General features: G+C 39.3%; 1 protein-coding gene and 1 long non-coding RNA gene across 7 annotated transcripts in view; one reads left to right on the top strand and one right to left on the bottom strand.

Moving 5' to 3' along the window:
* The window catches only part of HORMAD2 (HORMA domain containing 2), a 91,255-nt gene extending 75,480 nt beyond the window's left edge, over positions 1–15,775 (bottom strand). For 2 of the 5 annotated variants that reach the window (XM_032395160.1, XM_032395164.1), the window contains exons 1-4: positions 15,643–15,758; positions 12,742–12,791; positions 7,992–8,079; positions 1,393–1,534 (exon numbers count right to left, since the gene is read on the bottom strand). In XM_032395160.1, coding sequence (XP_032251051.1) covers positions 1,393–1,534; positions 7,992–8,042 — 193 coding nt within the window. In that variant the 5' untranslated portion in view covers positions 8,043–8,079; positions 12,742–12,791; positions 15,643–15,758. Of the gene's footprint in view, positions 1–1,392; positions 1,535–7,991; positions 8,080–12,741; positions 12,792–15,642 lie in introns of all 5 variants that reach the window. The other 3 variants (XM_032395161.1, XM_032395163.1, XM_032395162.1) reach the window with 3 other exon arrangements.
* A 141-nt stretch (positions 15,776–15,916) lies between these two features.
* The window catches only part of LOC116626074, a 93,270-nt gene continuing 85,434 nt past the window's right edge, over positions 15,917–23,752 (top strand). For both annotated transcript variants that reach the window (XR_004298163.1, XR_004298162.1), the window contains exon 1: positions 15,917–16,207. This is a non-coding gene — a long non-coding RNA (uncharacterized LOC116626074). The remainder of the gene's footprint in view (positions 16,208–23,752) is intronic.

The raw sequence follows: 23,752 nt of genomic DNA, 5'->3' as shown, positions 1-23,752 counted from the left end.
CCCTACCCTCCCTCCTCCCAAGGAAGGTGACCTTGCCTGAAATAAACCTTTCTTTTCTTTCACTAATGACTTCCTTGTCCTGCCCTGTTTCTGCCTATAACAGTCTAACAATTTGTACTGCTCCTCAGAGCTCCTATTTGCTAGATTGGATGCTGCACTATTCATGAATCATTGAATAAAACCAATTAGATCCTCAAATGTACTCAGTTGAATTTTGTTTTTTAACATCCGCCCCCCATGCCTAAGGCAGTGATTGGCACACAGTAAGCCCTTAATTAATCACCCCAAACATGCCTTTTTTCCAGTTTTTTCCAATTCTGTTCCAAACAAGGAGAAATGCCACCATGTGCTACATATAAACATATTCACTATCACAGATTTATATTCTATAGACCAAAAGAAGACATGATACAAATGAAGTTGTCATGATTGCAAGTGTCATGCTTTTGTACTTACAGCACACATGCATTTCAATGATGCTAGCTAGTATAGAGGATGAAATGTTAAGAAAATTCAATTGGAATGAGGCCAAGGTATATCATTAAATACAGATGCGAAGAATTTAAAGTAAAGTTAGATCTTGAAAAATAAGATCATACAAGGAAACTTATAGCTCTCTACATTTATTTTCCCAAATGATAGTTCCCATTTTAGTGACAAATCAGCAAGATTTTCTGAATTGTTATCACAATCCAGCTTTTTAAGCTAATAATAAGATTTTAAAAAATTGAAGAGTCCTAGGTACATTTATTTTCTTTCAATACAAGACAAGGAAAGGAGCCAGAAACAGCTTGTAATATAAGGAAATGAGATCATCAGTTTAAGACACAAGAAATAAAAGGGAGTAAAGTAGGAGACCTGGCAATTGAAAAAAGAAAAGTGCTGATTAGAATAGTAATTGTCTATTACTATTAAATGCTAATCCATGCTAATCAACAAATGGGTTTGGCATGAATATGCTTTTCTTCCAGTATATTTATATGTGTTAACAGGAAGAAGAGTTTTTCACCTGCCTCCATTAAATTGCCTCAATGCCAAAGTATACCTCAAAGAACAAATTCAACTGAGGCAAAAAATAGTGCAAATCTACAACACCCGAATAGATTTTGATCGGCTGTTGCTTTTATAGGTATGGTTTAGAATTACCGGGCTTATCTATAGAGATTTCTTTTCTTCTCAGTCTGTCATTTGGTATCTAGCCAGGAAGTAATGATTCCTATAAGTAAAATCACTAAACATACTGAAATTAAAATGGAAAATGAATTAGCAAATTGATCTTGAAGAACAATCCCATGACTTGGAATTAGCACACTGTGAGAATTGAAAGATTTACCCCTGCCAAGTACAGGAAAGAGCTACAACAGCCAAGGTAACTACTTAGTTAAACTTTACCATCCAAATGGCGTTCTCCATAAGAGCTCTCTGGAAACAGGCCTCTTAGATATGTTATACATGAGATAGAAGTAGCAAAAAGTTTCTTCACCATTATCAATGACTCATGCTCATTAGTGATTTGGGATGGAAAAACGGTTTCCTGGGTGAAAAAGATGAAAAAGATTAGTATTCTTTAATATATTCAGCCATCATGCCATTACCACAAATATGATGGGAAGATTTTTCAGGACTTCAACTCTGATACCTTTATAGGTAATCAAAAGGAAACAGGGCTTTGAAAATTGCATTAAATTTGATCTCCATAGGCAAGGCAGAGCAGAAAGGCAGAGTTACCCAAGTAATTCAAGACTAGTATAATTTATTTCACAATGATCCATGGGGTTTGAGGCAAAATTGAAGTTTTACTATGATTACATAATCTCCTTCCCTTTCACACACTCCTCAGAATGCAATGCAATCTGTCTTTTATTACCTCCATTCTATACTATTCTCTCCAAAGTCATCAGCTATATCCTATTGTTGCCTTTGTACTATGTAACTTCTCTGCAGTGTTTGACACTTTTTTTTAAAGATTTTATTTATTTCTTTGAGAGAGAGAGAGAGCATGAGAGGGGAGAGGGTCAGAGGGAGAAGCAGACTCCCTGCTGAGTTGGGAGCCCGATGCGGAATTTGATCCTGGAACTCCGGGATCATGACCTGAGCCGAAGGCAGTCGCTTAACCAACTGAGCCACCCAGGTGCCCACTGTTTGACACTTTTGCCCACACTTTCCCTCTTCTCTTTCAGCTGCCATAACACTGTTTTCTTTTGATTTTTCACCCATCCCCCATATCTATCTCAATCTCTTATTTTTTCCAGTTTTTCTGCCCTTTAAACATTTAAATTCTATCTTCAGTCCTTTTCTCTTCTTGGGTAATCTCATCTAGTCTCACTGCTTCAGCTATAGTCTATACAGGGTGTTCTGAGCCCCACTTCTATGTTTCTGTTCTGTGAACCTCTGCACCTAGACCACTTTGTAGACCCCCTCAAACACAGCTTATCTCTATCACCTTTAATTGAAACCTGATCCTAAATTTCATTGTTAGACAAATGAATCAGCCTCCACGCCAATCATTCGGGCTAGAAGTAGAGTTGTCTTTGGCTTCCCTTTTTATTTCATATCCCATTTCCAATCACTAAACCCTATAATTCTCTCTAAAGGAGTTCTCAAATGTATTTTCTCCTTTCCCCTCTCACTGTCACTGCCATACTCACTTCTCCCCTTTATTACTGCTGTAGCCCCTGATCTTCTTGCCAACAGTTCCTTTCACTCACTCTGTCCTTCATATTACCATCACTATTAACTTTAAAGAATACAAATCTTATTATGACATGACTATTGTTCAGGTAGGATAGAGTTCAAGTACCTTAGTGTGGCATTTGAGAACTATCAAAGTCTTATCCTTGCCTAACTCCACTGCCTCATCTGCCACACACCACCCCCCCCCGCCCCTATTCCCTGTCAGCTCCTATGTACCTTACTCTAGTTATGTGGAGCTACTATTCATTTACTATTCTACTACCATGTATCTCCATACTTTTGTGCTTTGCTTAAGCTAGAGTTCTGCAGAATATTAAGGTTCTATAAAACGTCAGATAGCCTTCCACAAAATGTATCAACGTTAACAATAGTTTCCTTCTAAATTTTATACATGTGTATGTATGATATATTGAAAATGTATACAGTTATTCTTAAATGACTGGATAGTCTGCCCTAAGAAATGGTGTGCCATATTAGGAACGTTGAAGACAGTGACGGATGCATGAATTTTACTTCAGTGTATAAAAATTGTCTAGGGGCACCTGGGTGGCATGGTCAGGTGAGCGTCCAACTCTTGGTTTTGGCTTGGGTTGTGGTTTCGGGGTTGTGGGATCGAGCCCCACATTGGGCTCCACATGAATCCCCTTGGGATTCTCTCTTCTTCTCCCTCTGCCCCTCCTCACCCTGCTCTCTCTCTAAAATGAATAAATAAGGGGCGCCTGGGTGGCTCAGTCGTTAAGCGTCTGCCTTCGGCTCGGGTCATGATCCCAGGGTCCTGGGATCGGGCCCCGCGTCGGGCTCCCTGCTCCGCGCTCCCTGCTCCGCGGGAGGCCTGCTTCTCCCTCTCCCATTTCCCCTGCTTGTGTTCCCTCTCTCGCTGTGTCTCTCTCTGTCAAATAAATAAATAAAATCTTAAAAAAAAAATAAAATAAAATGAATAAATAAATCTTAAAAAAAAAGAATTGTCTACCAAATAAAATATAGAATATTTGCTGATAGTTTATTTTGCATCTTGAGTTATCATTTCAACATATGTTTGTCATATTCAGTATTTACTGTGTACATGTATAAAAATAAAAATAAAAATTTGATCATTTTTGTCACAATTAGTCTGAGACTGCTTTTTGCTCTCTTATTTAATCCAAGCACAAAATATGTCTCATGAACTCCAGCTGGTATTGTGTCAATACATTTTAATTTTAAAGTATTTTGCAAATATTGATGAATTAGATTGTATTAAACTTAAGAACTTCTGTTCAAATCAGGCAACTTGCATGGGAGAAGATAGTCTCAATACATACATCTGCAAAGGACTCATATTCAGGATATATGAAGAACTCCTAAAATTCACTAAGAAAAAGACAGACAACCAAAAAGAAAAATAGAGACAAAAGACTTGAATAGACACTTCACAAAACAGGATATCCAAATGTCCAATAAATAGTGCTCAAATGGGGCACCAGTGTAGCTCTTGATTAAGCGTCCGACTCTTGATTTCAGCTCAGGTCCTGATCTCAGGGTTGTGAGATCAAGCCCCATATCGGTCTCTGTGCTGGGTATAGAGCCTGCTTTGGATTCTTTCTCTCCCTCTCTCTACCCCTCCCCAACCCTAAAAAAAATAGTGCTCAAACTTCATCAGGGACATGCCCATTAAAACCACAATGAGGGGCGCCTGGGTGGCTCAGTCGGTTAGGTGTCTGCCTTCGGCTCAGGTCGTGATCCCAGAGTCCTGGGATCAAGCTCCACGTCGGGCTACCCGCTCAGCGGAGAGCCTGCTTCTCCCTCTCCCTCTGCCTGCCGCTCTGCCTATCTGTGCTCTCTTTCTGTGTCTGTCAAACAAATAAATAAAATGTTAAAAAAAAAAAAAACCACAATGAAATAATACTACACACCTAACAAAATGGCTAAAATTTTTAAAAATCAGAAAATACCAAATGTTGATAAAGATGTGAATCAGTCAAAACTTTTAAACACTGGTTATAGGAGCATAATAAGTGGGTACAACCTCTTTGGAAAATTTGCTCAGTGGTATCTACTAAAGCTAAATATATACATATTCTATGACCCATATTTCACTCATAGGTATACACCTGACAGATATGCATACATATGCTCACCAAAAGAACATTCATAACAGCATTATTTGTAATGGACCCGAAATGGAAACTACTCAAATGCCCATCAACAAAAAAATGGATAAAAAATTGTAATATATTCCCACAATGGAACACTATATAGAAATGAGAATGAATGATCTATAACTATACTTAACAATACTGATGATTCTCATACATAAATCTTAACAGTACTGATGATTCTCATACATTAAAGAGACCAGGTACAAATGACTACTACTGACTTCATTTATAGAAAATACAAAAGTAGGTGAAACTACTACTTCTATGCTGTCAGAAGTCAGGATGGTTAAGTCTCTGATTATCTTAATCAAATTCAGAGGTCTTTGTACTATACTACACAGTTTTAGCCGTTGAAGTTTTAATAATTCTGTTACTTAGAGGCAGGTACTACCCACAAATATGCTTTTGATGAAGAAGAACTCCCAAAAAGTTTTTCTTTCTTTCTTTTTTTTAATGTATTTAAGTAATCTTTACACCCAATGTGGGGCTCGAACTCATGACCCCAAGACCAAGAGTCACATGCTCTTCTAACTGAGCCAGTCATGTAACCCCCCAAAAGCTTTTCTTTTTTTTTTTTTTAAGATTTATTTATTTATTTATGGGGTGGGGAGGGGCAGAGGAAGAGGGAGAGAGAGAATCTCAAGCAGACCCGACACAGGGCTCAATCTCACAACCCTGAGATCATGACCTGAGCTGAAACTGAGTCATGTGCTTAACCAAGTGAACCACCCAGGCACCCCTCAAAAGAGCTTTCTATATCTATACCCCAAAGACATTCTAGATCTTTGCTAGATTTTGCTATATAAGCTTTGTTCTTCTTTGGTATACCATATAGTGGCAATGAATGATCAAACCATATTATATTCAGTTGTTAAAAATATATAATAAAATTATTACTCTTGCATGTATGAAAGGAACTTTGGAGACAAATCAGTATGGATCTGAAAAGCCAGGTTAAGGAATTTATGCTTTATTCTGCAATCAATGGAAAGTCAGTGGATTTGATCAGGAGAGTGAATAAAATAATTGTTTTAGGAATATTAAGCTATAGTAGAAGAAGGAAAAACTGAAGCTGAAGGAGCATTAGGTGTGTATGTGGTGTGCATGTTGTGTATCACATGCATTTAAAATCTTACAGAAAATTGTTTTTTGTACCCACAGATCCTGAGAAATTAACGTTCTTTTGAGTAATTGGGTAATAGCTGGCATGGCATGCATATATAGTAACTTACTGAAAACTTGCTGAAACTTAGAGGCAATACTTGAATAATAACCATTTGTAAAATTAAATAACCTAAAGTATAAAGACGTTTATTTTTAATACAGGATCTAAAAGGCCATTTGTAGTAATGAAGATCAATAGTTGGAAAAGCCCTCTAGAGTTCTGTTATTTCCCTATACTCCAGGGATTTTTTTTTTTCTTAGCTCAACTGATCTAATACTTTAAGGGTCATCATTGATGTTTTTATTAATGTCTAATAAATGAAAATACTATGACTTGATAATAGAAAACACTATTATAAATTATTTTAACAAGATAGGGTGCTAATGACATAAGTGATGTTTGACAGCTTGGCTGTCAAGTTACATGACCCAAGACAAGTTACTTTACTTCTCTGCACTTCAGTTTCCTCCTTAATGTGAGGTTTAACTGAAATAATAATATAAAGCCCTTGGCACAGTGCCCAGTACATGGTAAGTGCGGAATAAATGTTAGCTTCTATAATTGTTATTATTGTTGTTTTAAGTATTAAATAGCAAAATCATACAGTCACTTAAAATTTCCTGGGAAAAGTAGTTCATATAATCCAAACTACAAAGATCTGTTTACATCAAAAAATCAATTTGTTAATTTGCAGTGAGAAAAATAACTACCAAACTGATTGCAATTCATATACCCAGCTCAGCATTCCGCACCCCCGCCCCCCCACAAAGAAGGAAGCCCACTTAGGAAACCAAATGAGAACAGGAATCCAGTGAGTATACTGAATTTGAGCCAGAAAGATGACTGCTTTCTCTCTGCCCTAATTCTCCTTCAACCTGAATCTTGCCCCTGTTTTTGCTACAGCTTAATATTCCTAAAACAATCATTTTATTCACTCTCCTGATCAAGCCTGCTGTCTACTGATTAAAGAATAAAGCATAAATTCCTTAGCTTGGCTTTTAAGATCCATATTAATTTGTTCCCAAAGCTCCCATTCAACTTTATTTCCTACTTCTGTCCAACATGATGTCTCTCAACTCCAATAAGGATAGGTTCTTCATTATTTTCTAAAATATGCCACGTTCATTTCTCATTTTGAGCCAAGGCACATTGGTAGGTTTTCCTCATAGAATTCTCTTCTCTTTCTTCTACTCAAATCCTTTGTATTATTCAAAGTCCACCTTAAGTCACATTTCCTTCATGAGTAATACACAAACCATTCCAGTCAATACAAAATCTCTAAATTCCTATAATTTGTATTGCTTTACTCTTTTTCACATATATGTAATACATATACTGCTTTGTATATTGGCTTAACTCCTCTAAATTGTATTTCCCTTATCAGATTCTAAACTTCTAGAAGATAAAGATTTTTTATTCTCTCAGAGAATAACACCATAACATATATATAGACACACACATATATGTAAATATATATTATACAATATTAAGCTCTCAATTAATAAATGAACGATTCATTAATGAATGTCTTGGGGCAAGATAAACCTGCCCTTGTGAACCCAGAAAGATTACTTGGCTCCAGCATGCTCCCCTAGGGGCCCAGCCTCCAAGTTCCTCTCTGTGTTCTCTCTTCAGTTCTTATAATTACATCACGGTGCCTATCAGAAATTTCCTAATTGCTTCATAGTAAATGTCTAACAAAAAAAACCATTCTCTTTAAACATCTTTTTTGTTTCTGATTTCTTTCACTCTAGAAAATCTAAATATATAAACAGGAAATAAGCACCCAGTAAGTTACTCTGTAGGAATATATTCTAATTTCTTGAACATCCCTGGCCCATTAGGCAGTTAAAATGTAGATATACTCTGACAAAATATTATGTGCCAATTAACTGATAAAACTGCTGTTTTAAAAAAACACCAAAGATTAAAGTCATGATTCTTAAGTAACTCACTAAATAGCCATTGATTTTCTTTTAATTCTTAGTAATTACCTTAGATGCTTTGTGAATTTTGATAGAGTGAGAGAGCTGAGCAGTGGCCATTGTAGTAACGTATCAGGATTCTTTTAACAGGTCAAACCTGTGGGGGTGAAAAAAAATTAGAGGCTTTGCCTGACATAATCCTTTTTGTGAATTTTCCAAAGAAGAACTACATAATTAGCATTTGATTGTATTCTTTGGAAAATTAGTTTAATTAACATTTTTATCTCCACTACCCATTTTCTATGAATTTGGCATAAATTCTCTGGATTAGTTTTTTCAACCACCCAGTGAGAATTTAAGTTAATTTGCTTGTTCCCAAATACATTTGGAGGAGAAAAATAAATTGTAAATCACCTAAAAATTTAACAATGTATTTTATTCATCCTCGTTATTCCCTTACAGTGCAACTGTGCTCTGTATATAGCAGGGGCTCAAAAACATTTCTTGAATTAACTTTACAGGTTATTGTTTTTTGGTTTTTTTCAAAGATTTTATTTATTTATTTGACAGAGAGAGACACAGCGAGAGAGGGAACACAAGCAGAGGGAGTGGGAGAGGGAGAAGCAGGCTTCCCGCGGAGCAGGGAGCCCGATGTGGGGGCTCAATCCCAGGACCCTAGGATCATGACCTGAGCCGAAAGCAGACACTTAACCACTGAGCCACCCAGGCACTCCAGGTTACTGGTTTTTAAAGGTAACTCAAAAGTTAAAATTTACACTTCACACCCATTAGGATGGCTATTCCCCAAAAATGGAAAATGATAATGTTGGTGAGGATGTGGAGAAATTGGAACCCTTGTGCATTGCTGGTGGGAATCGTATAGCTGCTGTAAAAAATAGTACGGCAGTTCCTCAAAAAGTTAAACAGAATTACCATATTAATCAGCAATTCCACTTCTAGGCATAGACCCAAAAGAAGTGAAAGCAGGGATTCAAACAGATACTTGTACACCAATGTTCACAGCAGTATTATTTAAAATATCTAAAAGGTGGAAATAACCCAAATGTCCATCAACAGTTGAATGGGTTTTTTAAATGTGGTATATACAATGATATATACAAGCCTTAAAAAGGAATGACATTCTGATACATGCTACAACATGGATGAAACTTGAAAACATTATGCTAAGTGAAATAAGCCAGACACAAAAGGACAAATATTGCATGATTTCACTTATATGAGGTAGAGGTACCTAAAGTAGTCAACTTCATAGAAACAGAAAGAATAGAGGTTACAAAGAGCTGGAGGGTGGAAGGAATTGGGTGTTTAAAAAGCACAGAGTTTCTGTTCAGGATGACAAAATTTTTCTAGGAATGGATAATAGCGATGGTTGCACAACACCATGAATGCACTTAGTACCACTGAACTGTACACTTCAGAATGGGTGAGGTGGTGAATTTTATGCATATTTTAACACAGTAAAAATATTAATGTTAAAAATACATCTAGTTTTGGGGAACCTGGCTGGCTCAGTCGGTAGAGCATGTGACTCTTGATCTTGGGGTGATGGGTTCAAACCCCACGTTAGGGGTAGAGTTTACTAAAAAAAACAAACAAATAAAACAGAGGGACTTAAAGTCATAAAAAAATACATCCAGTTTTCACTTCCATTGCTTCACTAGCATAAAACAATAGAAGCAAATTTCCCTTTTTCTTTTCAAAGACCTTAATTTAATTTATACTGGGGCTTCTTTTCAATGTTTTATGGAGTTCTGACCAAAGTATTTGTAAAATAACCCATCTAAAGTAATTCCATTCTGGATCACCCAGGATAGCATGTGATTTTTTTGGGTGTATAGATTAATGCAAGATTCTGGATGATTTTGCAAATAAAAGAAGGCAAAATTATTTGAGGACACTGCCACAAGATGGTGATAGAGATTATAAACAAGTACTATTTAATTTCTCTCAAATTACTTCTTCAGAGCAACACTAGGGGACACTCTTTTACAATATCTTATAGGACACTGAAAACCACCTAATAGTCCTTCAGTCCTTAAAGATTCCAAAGTATCTTTTGTTGACTTCAGAATATAACCTTCATTTGTGTATAACCTTCAAATCTGACTCAACACATCAATTGCCTCCCTTAAAACTTCAAGAAATAAAATGAGCAAAATAAGTAACTACAAGAGTTTAAGCTCTAGTTCCGGCCCATTAAACCATGTAAATGACCCCCAACTGGAGTAGTTATTAGCCTTAGAGATAATAAATAATAAAAAAGAAGAATTTTTAAATAGATTTCTACATTGATTTTTTTTTTCTTAAGTAGGCTCCACGCCCACTGTGGAGCCCAATGCAGGGCTTGAACTCACAACCCTGAGATCAAGACCTGAGCTGAGATAAAAAGTCAGACCCTTAACCAACTAAGCCATTTAGGGACCCCACTACATTTTTTTTTCCTCTATGGGGGTGCCTGGCTGGCTCAGTCAGTGGAGCACGCAGCTCTTGATCTTGGGATTGTGAGTTCAAGTCCCACATTGGTATAGAGATTACTTAAATAAATAAACTTAAAAAAATTTTTCTGGTGCCTGGGTGGCTCAGTTGGTTAAGCAACTGCCTTCAGCTCAGGTCATGATCCCAGAGTCCCGGGATCGAGTCCCGCATCGGGCTCCCTGCTCGGCAGGGAGTCGGCTCCTCCCTCTGACCCTACCCCCTCTTGTGCTCTCTCTCTCACTCTCTCTCTCAAATAAATTAAAAAAATAAAAATAAAAAATAAATAATTAAAAAAAAGAATCAGCAGAAGGTGATTAAAAAAATTTTTTTTTTTCTATGATCATAAGACATTCTGATGGCATTTCTAGAGAATCAAGCCCTGCGGTGCCTGGATGGCAAAGTCAGTTAAGCATCTGCCTTCTGCTCAGGTCATGATCCCAGGGTCCTGGCATCAAGCCCCTCATCGGGCTCCCTGCTCCGCGGGATGCCTGCTTCTCCCTCTCCCACTCCCCCTGCTTGTGTTCCCTCTCTCGCTGTGTCTCTCTCTGTCAAATAATAAATAAAATCTTCAAAAATAAAAATAAAAATAAAAATCTTATGTTAGTATTTGAACTCCTAGTTTTCTTCCAGCCTTCCAGTTGTTCCTTCTCATTGTCTACTTCACATTTTTTTCCCTGCCTATTTCTTAGTGTTTGGTGTTCAGGGTTTTGTACTAGGAGCTCCTTTTTTTTTTTTTCTTACTTCTAAACACACTCTCTGGATGAACAAATACATTTCCATTGTTTCAATTACTTTATCTATTCTAATGATTCTTATATGTCAGAAGCCCAGGTCTCTCTGGGTAGTTAGAGATCTGTACCTCTATGAGACAGTTCCACTTTGATGTTCCCAACACATCTAAATGTCACTTCTTTTCCCCCAAAACCTATTTCTGTTCCTTAGCTCAGTAAATGACATCATCAAATACCTAACAGCTCAAGCCTAAAAACTATGACTCAATCCTGACCCTCCCTCACTTCCACATCCAGTCTCCTTAATATTTATCAAATGTGTCCATTCCTCACTTTACACATGTCGTTGTTATCTCTGCTTAGATGAGATTAGCCTCATCTTTTGCCTGGACTGCTACAACCACCAGTCTGCCGGTCACTGATTCTGCCCTTCTCCAGTCTGTCTTTTGTATTGCAGCCAGAGTTTCCTTTTTAAATTGCAAACTTGATTATGTAACTTTGTAGACTGAAATTCCTCAATGGCTCCCCACTGCCCTCAGGATAAAATCCAAACTCCTTACCATGGTTTCAAGATCTGGCTCATGCCTCCTTAGGCACATCTCTAACCATTTTCCCTTACATTTTTATGCATCAGTTATTCTTATCAACATTAGTTACCCTACACCATATTCTCTCCAGCTTTCAGGCTTTAGCAATAATCCTTCTGCCTGAAATCTCCATTCTCAATTCCTACTTATCTCCTAGATTTGGCTTAGTATAGTGTTCTCAAGGAACTATTTCCTTATTCACCACCACCACCAAGTTGAGTTATATGCCCACTGTAACATATACAGTATCCTGGTTGCATTTATGTATCCATCCCACCCTACTGTGAGCTAACATGAGGGTAAAGTTGTGTCGGTCTAGCTCATTCTTTATTTTTTAAAGTTTTTTTTTTTTTAAAGCTTTTTTTTTTTTAAGATTTTATTTATTTATTTGACACAGAGAGAGAGAGACGAGCGAGGGGACACAAGCAGGGGCAGAGGGAGAGGGAGAAGCAGGCTTCCCACAGAGCTTGGAGCCCGATGTGGGGCTCGATCCCAGGATCCTGGGATCACGACCTGAGCCAAAGGCAGATGCCTAATGACTGAGCCACCCAGCACCCCTAAAGTTTTTTTTTAAAGGTACAATTTATGGGCACCTGAGTGGCTCAGTTGTTAAGCATCTGCCTTCGGCTCAGGTCATGATCCCAGGGTCCTGGGATTGAGCCCTGCATCGGGCTCCCTGCTCAGTGGGAAGCCTGCTTCTCCCTCTCCCACTCCCCCTGCTAGTGTTCCCTCTCTCGCTGCGTCTCTCTCTGTCAAATAAATAAATAAATAATCTAAAAAAAAAAAAAGGTACAATTTAGTGGGTTTTAGTATATTCACAGTTTTGCAACCATCACTACTAATTCCAGAAGATTTTTGTTACCCCAAAAAGAAACTCCATACCCATTACCAATCACTCCCCAGTCTCCCCTCCCCATGCTCCTTGCAACCACTAATCTACGTTTCATCTCTATGGATTTGCCTATTCTGGACATTTCATATAAATGGAATCATGTAATATCTGACCTTTAATGTCTCGTTCAGCTCATTCTTGAATCCTCAGCACCATTACTTTACTGGAACAAAATAGATGCTCAATAAACATTTGCTGAATCAATAGAGAAGTAATACAAGAACAAGGAAGTATTAAGTGTCTAGAAAAGAATTACCAAATATTAGAGATAGAAGGAGCTTTAAATGTCATCTAGTCCAAACATCTAATTTTCTAGATGAGGAAATCAAGGTCCAGAGAAGTCAACTGACTTACTCAGGGTCAAACACTTAGTGGCAGAGTTGATACTAAAAGAAATTTTGACTCATGATTTAGGGATTTTTCTACAATGACTCCCTAAAATGAAATTCCTTTTTGCTTACATTCCATTTAAAATGAGGCACTACCAGTGCCTTCCTAGTTGTGGAGCTTGCTTGCGTATTTCTAAACACAGTAGTGTCTTTTTCTGTTGTTCTAGAATGAGCTTGCTTTAGAAAAGCAAAACATATCTAAATATATATATTTTTTAAGTAGCCAGACTCTTTTCAACCTTTAATTATTCTGTTGCTACTGTTGTTTTCTCTTTGAGCAGGTGTTTTGTGGAAGTCTCCTATTCAAGTACAAACTCTGCTTAATTTTGAAAGCTCACAAGCTGACAGCCCCAGGAGGTATGGCACTACAGATTATCAGAGATTAACTCTGATTTTTTTTATCACTTTTTTCTAACTCATTATCTAAAAGCCTAGGAGAGATTTCATAATTACGGATTTTAAGAACAGAACTCTAACTTTCAAATGTCTTTCACTTATATATTTGCTTGTATATTTGACCCACAAACATCTGAAACTTCACAGGGCATCAATATCATTCACTTTTATACTTGATATCTCCACTCTGTGACAAGAATTATGATCTTGAGAAGGAGGTAAGATATCTGTGCTTTGGGGCGCCTGGGTGGCTCAGTCGTTAAGCGTCTGCCTTCAGCTCAGGTCATGGTCCAAGGGTCCTGGTATCGAGCCCCACATCAGGCTCCCTGCTCAGCAGGAAGCCTGCTTCTCCCTCTCCCACTCCCCCTTCTTGTGTTCCCTCTCTCACTGTGTCTCTGTCAAATAAATAAAAATTAAAAAAAAAAAAAGATACCTGTGCTTTATCAGATAAAGACTCATGCTAGGCTTACCTCTTGACCTACATCTCAACTGCCCTATTTAAAATGGTGACACAATTGCTTACTATTTTACCCTTGTATGTGTGAATCCAAGATTCAGATAAAGATTAACCAGCTATTGTTCAGCATACTAAAGCCTAAGCCACTCCCCGCCCCCTGCCTTTGGCCATTCTGAGTGAAGCAAAAACCAGTTTTATTATGTTTGCACAAAGACAATAATAGTTGATTTCCTAATGCTCCCCACCCATCTTTCCCAATCTTCCAAAACCATTTTTTTTAACAAGAAAATCCCCTTTCTATCAAACGAGCAATATCTAATAGCTGTATTCTAAAATGCAACTAGATGACCTTTCTTGCCTGATATGAACGATGGCTTTACACAAAGAAAGTACATTTTGACATAAATGGGCTTAACATCATAGAACTGGAAGGGAAAGGAGAAACAGATAATCCAATCCCTTCATTGTAAAGAAAAGGAAAGTCAATTTAGTGGAGGAAGGATTGTCTTAACAAATGGTACTGGAACGATAGGACATCCGTAGGCCAAAACAAAACAAAACACCCAAAAACAAAAAACAAAAACTCTCAACCTAAATCTCGCACTGTATACAAATATTAATTCAAAATGAGTCATGGATTTAAATGTAAAATATAAAACTATAGAGAAGAGGAAAGTGAAGTCCAACAAAAGAACTTGGTTTGTCAAAGGTCACCCCGTTACTCAGAGGCTTCACAGAGTTTGCTTCCATAAGTTATTATTCACCATTTTAACAAATCCCATTTGGCTCTGATAATTCCCTTTCTCCACGCTCACTCAGAGTAAATGGTTTCCACTATATTAACTGGATATTTGTTCATGCTCTTTTGGTTTTTTTAATATCTTCTTCGGGCTACTTCAATTATTTATTCATTCAACATTTACTAGGTGACTACAATGTGCCAGGCATCATGTAGGATTGCAAAGATGTAAAACACTGCTCACATCTCAAGAGACTGACGATCCAATGGGGGAGAAATTGGACTCAGCCTAATTAAATCAAAAACTCCTTTAGGGGCAAGAACCGTGCTTTATCTTCGTTTTCACCAGCCAAGTGCACGGTGTACTGCACACCCCCGTCCCATGCTCTGCACACCTGAACACATGTCGGTGATTGGCTAATCTTGCGTTTCCAAGGCACTTTCTCCCCCTGTACTGTTTGGGGAACTAAAGTCCATGGAGATTAAACGGCACGTCCTGGAAAAGGTAGCAAAGGAGCCGAGGTCATTCCGTGGGGACCCATCCCCAGCTCTTGTCACCGCTTGGTCTGCGCCAGGCATTGATTCTGGCAAAACACCTCCATGACTGGAGAAAACCTGACCTAGCCAGGATCACCCCCAAAGCTCCACTTCCGACCCCCAGCAATACACAGAAGTCGTTGGCCTGACCCTCTGCTTGGCCGCTAATTACGCTGTTGCTTCCTCACCAAGACTCATTCCTTCTTTCCCACAGAAATCTGAATTCAAGAGCTACCTTTGATAGCGGGAATGCGGGTGTTCCCACTACAATTCTCTCCACCCTTTTTTTTTTTTTCTTTTTTTCCTGTTATATGTGAAAATTTTCAAAATCGAACGCTGAGGGCGGGAGTAGAGGGAGGGGGTGGGGTGCAATCTAGAAGCTTCCCTTTGTCTTTTTCCTCAGCCCCCGCCTTCCCCTTTCCCCTCAGAGTACCTCAGCGAAATACTTTCCGATCAAATTTAAAGCCTCTAGGAAAAGGAAAGAAAAAAAATTAACCTAAGCTTAGGAAACTGACGATGTTCAAGCGCCCTCTTTCTCCGGAGACCTTGCGTCCGGACGGCCCTCACCTCAGCTCGTCGACGCCTCTCCCGGAAGGGTGGGTACCCAACGGCCTTTTCCAGCCCAAACCCTCTCAGGCTCATGAATAGTCAACAGGCCTTTTTGGGCGGGACGAGACGCCTCCTCATGAATAATTCACGACCTCTCCACTGCCTGCCTGGGCGGTCCGCCCCGTTCGGCTTCATGAATATGCAAAAAGGGGCGAGCGGCCGCTAACGGACCCCTGACGGGCCCGGCCCTCTCAGCGTCGGCGTCCTCTGCGCCCCGCCTCTTTCACCCTGGTTCCCAGGCCACATGCCCTCGGGTCGCCCGCGCAGCGTTTCTACTGCCGCCTTTCTCGCCCTTCCAAGGGTTGGCCCCGCGCTCCCCGGCCTGAGGGACCCGCGCCGGGCTCGCGGCGCCGCCCACAGACCCCGACGGGGCCTTCCGCTCCGCCTGGGCAACCCGTACGTCGAGGACAGCCTGCCGCGGGGCTTGCTGAGGAGACGCCTGAAGGCCCAAGGTGAGGCGGCGGCGGGAGGTCCTCGCGGGCCTGGAGGGGCCTGGGGTCAACGCGGGCGGGGCCAGGTGAGAGCCTGGGACCGGGACCGGGGCGAAGGGGTGGGGCAGAGAGGTCTGAGGCCAGCGCAGGGCGGCATCGGGGAGAAGCATCTAGAGCTTTGGGGGACGGGTGTCAGTGCGGAAGCCTGCAGCGAGAGCTAGAGATCCAGAGACAGAGGTTTTAATCCTTGAGGCATCTCCACTTCTTCCCTAGCATGGACCCCACTTTGCATTACTTTGAACATCGGTTTGTAATTACGCAAATGAAACCTGAGTTTGTTCTCCTCTTCCACTGCCCCTAGTCGCAGTCCCTTCCGTAGGGGTGACCCCCGTGAGCAGTTGGGTGGTGGGTTTCCTCAGATCCTTTCCCGCGCGTTGAGGGACAAATTCACTACCTCGTGGAGCTTTTCAGAGGTTCGCGGAGTCCCTTGAACCTCTGCGATGGGATTTCTTAGAGAGTGGATGAAGCATGGGGCCACTTGAAACCTGTTTTTGTTTCTGCTGTAAAGGAAAAAAGATCCAAGTTGGTAAAAATATGAGTTAATAACATAATGACGAAAACCATAATTTCGGCTGTGATAGTTCTTTAGTGCAGGTTTTCTCAATCTCCGTAGTGGTACTCTCCTTGCCAAATTGTGACAACCCAAAATGTCTCCAGATGTAGTCAGGTGTCCCCTGAGGGGCAAAATCGCCCTTGGTTGAGAATGACTGCTTTAATCCTAAACTTTCCAGAAGTAATTGCTCTTTAAGGTCCGGCCTGGCAGATGGTCTCTCTGCTCCAGCCCTTTCGTCATCAGTATTTACCCACTTCCCTCTGGAGGGTCCCTCCATGCTGGCTGTCCTCATTCTCATCTGTCCTCAAGTCTCAGCTTCGCTGTCTCCTCAACCATATGCTAATGAAAGTTCATCCCACCCCACCCTGCACACACAGTTACTGTCTCTTATTACTATTGTTATAGTTATTGTCTCTCATTACTATTGTTTTCCTTCCTAAAACATAACAATCTGGATTTCATTTATTTGTTAATCTCTTTTTCTTCACCACCGAGAATGCAAGTAAGCTTTATTAGAGGCCTGATCTTTCTGGGTCACTCCAGGATCCTCAGTGCCCAGCACAGTGCCTGGTACACAGGGATCACTTAGTAAACATTGGTGGACTGAAACAATAAATTCCTCTCTTCCTCCTAAGAGCTTCTGTGGAGTTTCTCCTACTCCTTGGTGACCTTTGTTTAGAACTTTAGAACTAGATGAATGAGCACCTAGAAGCTATGGGTAAAGTGTTCACTTTTCCCACTGATTTATCCACTCCTTGAGGGCAGAAACTGTCCTTTATTATGTTCATTGAAGGTATTCGTGTAGTTGAATGAACCAGTCTATGACTTAAGGAACAATATTAGACAATGAAAAATTGATAGTGCCACAGGGGGCTTTAGAAATTATTAGTCTAGTCCCTTACTTTGCAGATGAGAATTTTAAGTAATTCGTGCACGGTCCTTACGCTTGTTAAGAGACCAAGTCACAAGTAGAACCCATGGTCTCACACCTTTCATTTCAAGGCTCTTTTCTAATCTCTGGCCAGTGTAGTTTCTGATTACTTTTCTGTGAAGCTGACTTACAACTCAAACACAAAAATCCCAAGCCAAAGACTTGCTTCTTGTCAACTAAAAGCTTTTGAGCTTGTACTCTTCATCTTTTGATTAAATCTACCCCAGGGGATAATGGCCTAATGAACTCAAAAGTGCTGTATGATATTCAATTACCCATCTTCTCTTGTACCTTTCAATAAGAGACTGGAAATTGTCCCTGTCAGAGCAAAGTATCTTGTTTGTTTTGGAAGGAAAAAATGTACATTGTGGGAGAAATTGATCATTGTGTAGAAATTTCCAAATAACTAGTTGTTAAAGTTTGGCCAAACCCTGTATCCAATAGTAAAATAACATGCAAAACAAATTAAAATAGAGTGGGTGAGGGGAATTTTATTTGAGATGACTTTCATTGCCTTTCTCTCTTTAGACACATATGCTACCTCTTACTCTGTATACCTGAAACAATTGTCAATCCTCATAAATCAGTCCCTAGTTAAACTCTTGTTTTTTTTGTTTGTTTGTTTATTATGTTATGTTAATCACCATACATTACATCATTAGTTTTTGATATAGTGTTCCATGATTCATTGTTTGCGTATAACACCCAGTGCTCCATGTAGAACGTGCCCCCCTTAATACCCATCACCGGGCTAACCCATCCCCCCACCCCTCTCCCCTCTAGAACCCTCAGTTTGTTTTTCAGAGTCCATAGTCTCTCATAAACCCTTGTTTTTTGAGAACTAACGACCATTTTTCCTTCTCAGTTAAATTCAGGGTTTCTTCTTCTATTCTTGATCGCTTTATATAGGCAGCACCTGTTTAGTTGAGTCTTGCAGCGTCATGCTCTCAGCTGTTAGGATTTTGCAGTTTTTTCCTGAGGCATCTAACGGCACTCTTCCGTCACAGGAAGTAGATACCATTTGTCTGACTGATTGGAACTTTCCTCATCAAGTTCAGTATAAGCTTGGAAGTCTTCTCTAAAAGATAGTTTACTTGAAGGTTGTCAAAAATAGACATATTGAATATAAAATGTATTTTCAAGAGGACATCTGTAGATCCATTTCCCTCTTCAGTGTACACAATCATGATACCAAATACAGAGAAAAGAAGGGTGCTTTCTTTACCCTATTTACTTTCAACTTTTATTAGAACTCTTAAATTGTAACTTCCAGTCATCATAAAGCTAACACCACCATATTTATTCATTCATCAAGCATTTATTTTGGACCTGCCATTTATAAAGTACTCTGCTTGGCATTTTGGGGACCAGAGAGATAATAATTTGGTCTCTGAGCTGTGGAAGTTTACAGTTTAGTAAGAGGATACCTGTAAACACATTACTCATATAGAAAATATTAATGCAAATATCAGTGGAGGTATAAATTATAAGATAGAATGTGGAGAAGAAAGCTATGCATTCTAAATAAATCAAGACAGCTTCGCAAAGGAGGTAGCATTTTAGGAGGAGAGCATGTGTATATAATTTGCTTTGCTTATTCTTTGGCAATGGTTAGACAACTTCAAACCAATAAAAGTAGACATTTTGCCCACCACTTTAGAATTAGGAAAGAAAAGGAGGTGTGAGATCCTTTCCATTCCTGGTAGCAGCATGCTTCTGAAAGCTAAATGTTTTCTTAGCAATCCCAAATGCCTCATTCATGGATAAGAGGAGAGTGCCAGCTGCATTATTTCAAGCCCTCATTTCCACAGTAGGGTGTTATTTTATTCTGGTCTCCATTGAGGCATATACTAGTCATGTGGTATGTTTTGGGGGGGGCGGTCAGTGGTATTTATAAATGTGCTTATGAATGTGACTCTGGAGTCCTAGAATTTTAAGTATCAATGAGAAGAGAGGCAAAATGATTTAGAGAACTGAAGTTTTGAATCAGGCCTCTGTGTGTAAACTGGCTATATTGCCTAACTTATTTAGGATAATTATTTTATTTTTTAATTTTTTTAAAAAGATTTATTTATTTGAGAGAGTGTGTGCGTATGCATGCGGGGGCTGGGGGGGGGGGGGGGGGGGGGGGTGGAGGGAGGGGCAGAAGGGGGAGAGGGAGAGAGAGAATCTCTAGCAGACTCCCCACTGAGCGCAGAGCCCCACTCAGGGCTTGATATCAAGACCCTGAGATCATGACCCTAGCTGAAACCAAGAGTCAGGTGCTCAAGAGACTGAGCCACTCAGGCGCTCCTATTTAGGGTAATTTTTAGAGAGAAAGGCAAAAAGAAAGGATTGCCAACTTGGCTTTAGCTTTTGAACGTGATCCATTCTTTGGCAGCCAAAGAAAAGCCAGTCAGTATGAAATAAGCCGGTCAGTATAAAATAAGCCCAACTATAAGGTCTTAACATAAGCTTCTGCTGCTTCTGCCCACACACTGTCAATCTACAAAATATAATTCCATGTGTAGGTGGCAATTTATTATGGCCTTCATGCCCATTCAGAGTTACATATTGATTTCTGCATCTTTTGAATTGATCTTTTCTAACTGGCAGAAGAATCTCCTTGTGGGTTGTATATTTCTGGGGAAAACCTAGGGTTTAATGACAGGAAATGACAGGGGCTATTAGTGCTGCCTGCTTGAGTGCCCTAAGACACGATGTCAAGGAAGGTAATAATTATGAAACATTATAGAAATGCTCATTTGGCTACTTGGTTCTCTTTTCTGCTGACTGTGAAGTTCTGGTGACATGTAAAATGATGTTACGCCTCCTAATGTTTATCATTTAATAGAAAAGGTTTCAAATGAAATAGATTTTAAACTGGCTTTCCGGGACACCTGGGTGGCTCAGTCGGTTAGGCATCTGCCTTCGGCTCAGGTCATGATCCCGGGGTCCTGGGATTGAGTCCCGCATCGGGTTCCTTGCTCGGTGGGGAGTCTGCTTCTCCATATCCCTCTGACTGCCATTTCGCCTGCTTGTGCTCTCTCTCTCTCTCTCTGACAAATAAATAATTAAAAAAATAAATAAATAAACTGGCTTTCCATGATTGTTACTTGGTACATCCACACAGAGATCTGAGATGAGATGACGTTCAAAATTTACCACAGTTACTGACAGCCTCTATTTTGAAGACCTTTACTTTCTACACATTTTGATGTTTGGAAAATGACAGTTACCAAAAACATTGTTTAGAACTCCTATGAGACCATAGTGTAGCCTCAGCCCTATGAGAGCCGTTTTTCTTCTTTTAGTTTATACTAACCCAATAATAAATGTGTAAGTATTAATGACCTCTGGTTGAGAAGGTCCATAACTTAAGATTCAGAATACTTACGATCTTAGTGCAAATTGAATGCAAATATAAGACATCTGAGGCAGGCTTTTCTTTTTTTAATAATTGCCCCTTTATTTACTTATTTTTTATTTATTTATTTTTTAAGTAATCACTATACCCAAGGTGGGGCTCAAACTCCTGACTCTGAGATCAAGAGTCACATGCTCTACTGACTGAGCCAGCCCGGTGCCCCCAGGGCAGGCTTTTCTAATATCTCTCCTCATTAAACAAACAAAAAGCAATTCCTTTCTGCCAAGAAAAAAGTTTAACAACTGGAAAGTGAGTAAGATATTACAGGAAAATTACCTACATAGCTTTTAAAAATGGAAGGGAGAAAGAATTTCAAGAAGACATCATTTAGAGGTTTACTATGACTTACACCTAAGAAAACTATCCCAGAAAGCCAGATTCCTGTGAAAGCCATATTCTCAAATGTTCCAGGGGCTACATTAACCTTGGTCACATTAGTACACAACACAGAAAGATTTACCATAGTAAGATGCATTGGGAGAATTCAAAATATGACCTTATCAATAATCTGTGGACATCTCTCCCCCTTTATTTGTTGAAGAGTGCCTAGACATAGGACATGCTCAATAAACTCACATTGAATGAATGCACATATGTTGTTAGAAGAATCCCAGATATCCCAGTGATGTACTATATGTGTTCAAATTATGCATAATGGGGTTGATCTTTGAAAAGATGCATTGCAAATTTCTATTTCTGTTGTTAGTATTATTTTTCCATTTATCCTAATTTGAAATCACTATCTTTTTTTTGTTAACTTTTTATTCAAGTAGAGTATACATAAATATAGAAAAACGTCCTGTTTTTTAAATGTACCTTTTATTTACATATACATAAAATTCACCACTTTAAAGTGTACAAATCAGTGGCTTTTAGTATAGTTATAAAATGGTGTAATCATCACCACTAATTTCAGAACATTTTTATCACCCCAAAAAGAAACCCCATGCTCAGCAGTCAATTGCCATTTCTTCCTCCCCTAACCCCTGTCAACAATTAATCTACTTTTTGCCTCTATGGATTTGACTATCCTGGATATTTCACATAAATGGAATCACACAATATATAGCCTTTTGTGTCTGGCTTCTTTCACTTAGTATAAAAATTAAAGTATGATATTCATGTTATAGCATGTATCAGTTCATTTCTTTTTATGGCTGAATAATATTCTGTTGTATGGATATTCCACATTTTGTTTATCCGCTCATCAGTTTATGGACATTTGGTTTGTTTCCACTTTTTGGCTATTAAGAAACCTCCTGAATATGCATTTTCCAAAGAAAATATACAGGTGGCCATGAGACACATGAAAAGATACTCAGCATCTCCAGTCATCAAGGAAATGCAAATCAAAATCATAATGAGATATCACCTCACATGGATCAGAATGGCTATTATCAAAAAGACAACAGGTGTTGGTGAGTATGTGGAGAAAAGAATAAAAAAATTTTTTTTAAGTTTTTATTTTAGGGGCACCTATGTGGCTCAGTTAAGGGTCTGCCTTCGGCTCAGGTCATGATCACAGGGCCTGGGATCAAGCTCTGGGAGTCTGCTTGTCCCTCTCCCTCTGCCCCTCCCCACCCATGCACGCACTCTCTCTCAAATAAAATCTTTTTTAAAAAATAAAGTTTTTATTTTAATTGCCTGGTGCTCATCACAATAAGTGCACTCCTTAATCCTCATCACCTATTTCACCCATGCCCCCCATCCACCTCCCCTCTGGTAAGCATCAGTTTGTTCTCTATAGTTAAGAGTCTGTTTCTTGGTTTGTCTCTCTCTCCCCTGACTTTGCTCATTTGTTTTGTTTCTTAAATTCCAAATGTGAGTGAAATCATGTGGTATTTGTCTTTCTCTGACCGGCTTAACTTCACTTAGCATTATACTCTCTAGCTTCATCCATGTTGTTGCAAATGGCAATATTTTCATTCTTTTTTATGGCTGAATAATATTCCATTGTATATATATTACCAAGTCTTCCTTATCTGTTCATCTATCAGTGGATACTTGAGCTGTTTCCATAGTTTGTAAATAATGCTGCAAAAAACATAGGAGTGCATGTATGCCCTTGAATTAGTGTTTTTGTATTCTTTGGGTAAATACTCAGTATTGCTGGATCATAGGGTAGTTCTATTTTTAACTTTTTGAGGAACCTCCGTAATGTTTTCCACAGTGGCTGCATCAGTTTGCATTCCTACCAAGAGTACAAGAGGGTTTCTTTTTCTCCACATCCTTGCCAACACCTGTTGTTTCTCGTGTTGTTGATTTTATCCATTCTGACAGGTGTGAGGTGGTATGTTATTGTAGTTTTTATTTGCATTTCCCTGATGGTAAGTTATTATTACTATTTTTAAAGATTTTATTTATTTGAGAGAGAGAGAGCGTGCGCATGAGCAGGGGAGAGGGCCAGAGGGAGAGGAAAAAGCAGACTCCTTGCTGAGCAGGGAGCCCAACATGGGGCTTGATTCCAGGACCCTGAGATCATGACCTGAGCCAAAGGCAGATGCTTAACTGACTGAGCCACCCAGGCACCCCTCCCCATGGTAAATTATGATGAATATCTTTTCATGTATCTGTTGGCCATCTGGATGTTTTCTTTGGTGAAATGTTTGTTCATGT

The sequence above is a fragment of the Phoca vitulina genome, unplaced genomic scaffold (assembly GCF_004348235.1).
Source record: "Phoca vitulina isolate PV1807 unplaced genomic scaffold, GSC_HSeal_1.0 scaffold82, whole genome shotgun sequence".
Classification (NCBI taxonomy): Eukaryota; Metazoa; Chordata; class Mammalia; order Carnivora; family Phocidae; genus Phoca; species Phoca vitulina.
The sequence above is the reverse complement of the archived record's forward strand: the minus strand, read 5'-3'. Positions and strand labels throughout refer to the sequence as shown.